Source organism: Stereum hirsutum (assembly GCF_000264905.1).
Source record: "Stereum hirsutum FP-91666 SS1 unplaced genomic scaffold STEHIscaffold_134, whole genome shotgun sequence".
In the NCBI taxonomy this organism is placed as follows: Eukaryota; Fungi; Basidiomycota; class Agaricomycetes; order Russulales; family Stereaceae; genus Stereum; species Stereum hirsutum.
The window spans coordinates 1-2,284 of NW_006763264.1; the positions used below are offsets into that span (position 1 = coordinate 1).

General features: G+C 50.9%; 1 protein-coding gene across 1 annotated transcript; it reads right to left on the reverse strand.

Moving 5' to 3' along the window:
* Positions 1–252: 252 nt before the first annotated feature.
* On the reverse strand, positions 253–1,835 carry STEHIDRAFT_164172 (uncharacterized protein; the record flags this gene model as incomplete). The annotated part of the gene is made up of 5 exons (XM_007311892.1): positions 253–813; positions 883–897; positions 1,119–1,244; positions 1,313–1,718; positions 1,786–1,835. 5 exons carry the CDS (start codon positions 1,833–1,835, stop codon positions 253–255), a joined length of 1,158 nt encoding a protein of 385 aa, XP_007311954.1.
* Between the last annotated feature and the right edge of the window lie 449 nt (positions 1,836–2,284).

A 2,284-nucleotide genomic window follows, 5' to 3' on the forward strand; every position in this document is an offset into this window, starting at 1 on the left:
CTCTGCAATCAAGGCACATCTACGTCGTCACGGTATGTATCAGTTCACCGCGAAGGAAATTCACTTGGAGATGTACTTAGCATGTGACATCATCACTCCCGAGATGACTTGGGGATTCTTCTCTCACTCGAACTACCTGTAGATCCCTTCAGTACATATTCCTCTTCCTAGACACTCTTATACCATGATGAAATGTCGAGCAAAATTAGTTGATACAAGCACATAGAGTACAAGAAAGGTACCATGAAGCAGCTAAGTACGAGAGAGCGCGTGTGAACAAAGAAATCTGAGAATGAGAACACGCATGTGGCACCGCCACGGCACCGTAGCAATATCCTTCATCCATCGCTCCTCCGCGTCGCGGACCTCAGCAACCTGCCCCCGCGACAAGCCCTCTGCTAACAAATCCTCCTTTGAGAGTAAACGTAGCACATGAGGTCCAACAACCTTCATAAGCCTAAGTTGTGTGATGGTCTCTGCGGAGATAGTGTACTGCGTGCCAAAGTCTGCCAGGCCCAAGCGTGGTGGTAGTCTAGGCGGAGGCACAGCAGGCAAGCGAAGGATGTCGGGAGCAGGTGTGATAGGTGCTTGATTGGGTGGGTGAGTGGCGTCGTTACGAAGGGCCTTGATGGTTTCGGCAAGCCCGTTGAAGCTGATCTCGACGTTCGGTGATCGATTTGTTGCAGCTTGGAGTTGACGGCTGGAGAGAAGATTGATATCGGTGATGTCTTCATTAGCCTCACGAGTGGCGCTGAAATTGAATATGCCGCCGGTTGGCGGGGTCTCGAGGTCGACACCTTCCTTTTGATTGACCTACGGCAAGGTGTATAAACCGCGTTATCTCGATGTGGGGGGACAGAGAGGCAAGAAAGATACGCGTACCCAGAACGTCGCCCACTGATTGAAGTGGCGACCGGTCAGCTTACCATGTGACGCTTTTGGTCCGTATATAACACAGTGCTCGTTTGGACATTCGGACTTCCGACACGCATGCTCTCCTTGGAGTTGGTCTATCCGCGGCTGTTGATTTCCTTATCGCGTTCGGAGAGAGTTGCCTGTGGTGCGTATATGCGTATATGCAGGTTACTCAGATGGACAATGGAGGTACAGAGACTTACCGATGCCGCAGCAGTTTTTGACTTCTTTGAGGGTGGCTGTTCTGACTCGTCAACTTCGTCGACGGGGTTTTCATGCAAGGGTGTCGTGGCATCGGCCTCTATGTGTTCGGTGTCTTCAGCATCCTGCTATAAACAAACATCAATAGAGTATATGCTAGGTCATTTCTTAGCTATGACTCAAAACAAGGGCTTACTTCAACAGGGAGCTCGGTGAGCTTGACGACAAGTTGTGGCTGACGTCGCCTGACTACATCCTCGATCATGGTTTGGTACGCAGCCACAGAAGTGATATTGATATTTTTGTCAGAAGTTCCGAAGATAGAATACTGGAGTTCAAAGCTATTTGACAAGTCCGGAGAGTCTGGTTGAAGCCGAGCGAGACGAACAAGTCTGCTGCAGGACAGCAACTCGAAATGGTTGATTTCCGCCAGAAGATGCGTAAGAAAGTCAAGCAAAGGGAAGTCCTCGTGTATCGCTAGCTTCGATGAAGCGCATAACGGCTTTGCGTCAGATCGTCGCTTGCCTTTGGACTTGTCGAGGGGGTAGAAGTCGAACTTGACATTGATGCCCTTGCCGTGTCGTTGTACTGACTTGGCCCCCCTGTTTCGAGATGTTACATCCGATATCCATCAAGAGCACGAAATTGGGTCCTCCTCGATTTCCTTACCCCCCATTCTCTGGAGTCTGCGAGTCGCTTTCAGAATCGTCGGAGTCCATGGATGACAAGGCTGCAAGAGCAAGGCAAGTGGCAAGTAGTACAGCAGGCTCTCGGACCAAAGTAACTAGGTGAGAATGCGCCCAGCAATAAGGCATCGGTGAAGACAATAACAGCTCGATAGGCGCTGCGGCGGCGATGCTCTATTCGACTGGCAACTTATCGCTTCTTTCAGGATCAGCGCAAGCGAGGACGGGTCGATGACTCGCATCAGCGATGAAGCAGAGGTCTGTGCGTACTCTTTTCCAACTCTGGGCCTGCAGACTCGTCCCCACACAGCGGATCTTGGAATCCCCTGTCTTGCTCTGGCCGGCCGGTTAAATCCGAAAAAAAAAAATGCGAAAATATTCAGAGGAGGTCCTGGAAAAGGAGGGACCCCCCAGGAATATTTTGGGAATAAAATGAATTTCGCGGGCGCACCATGGGGCGTGATGCGGGTCGCAGCGTTGTT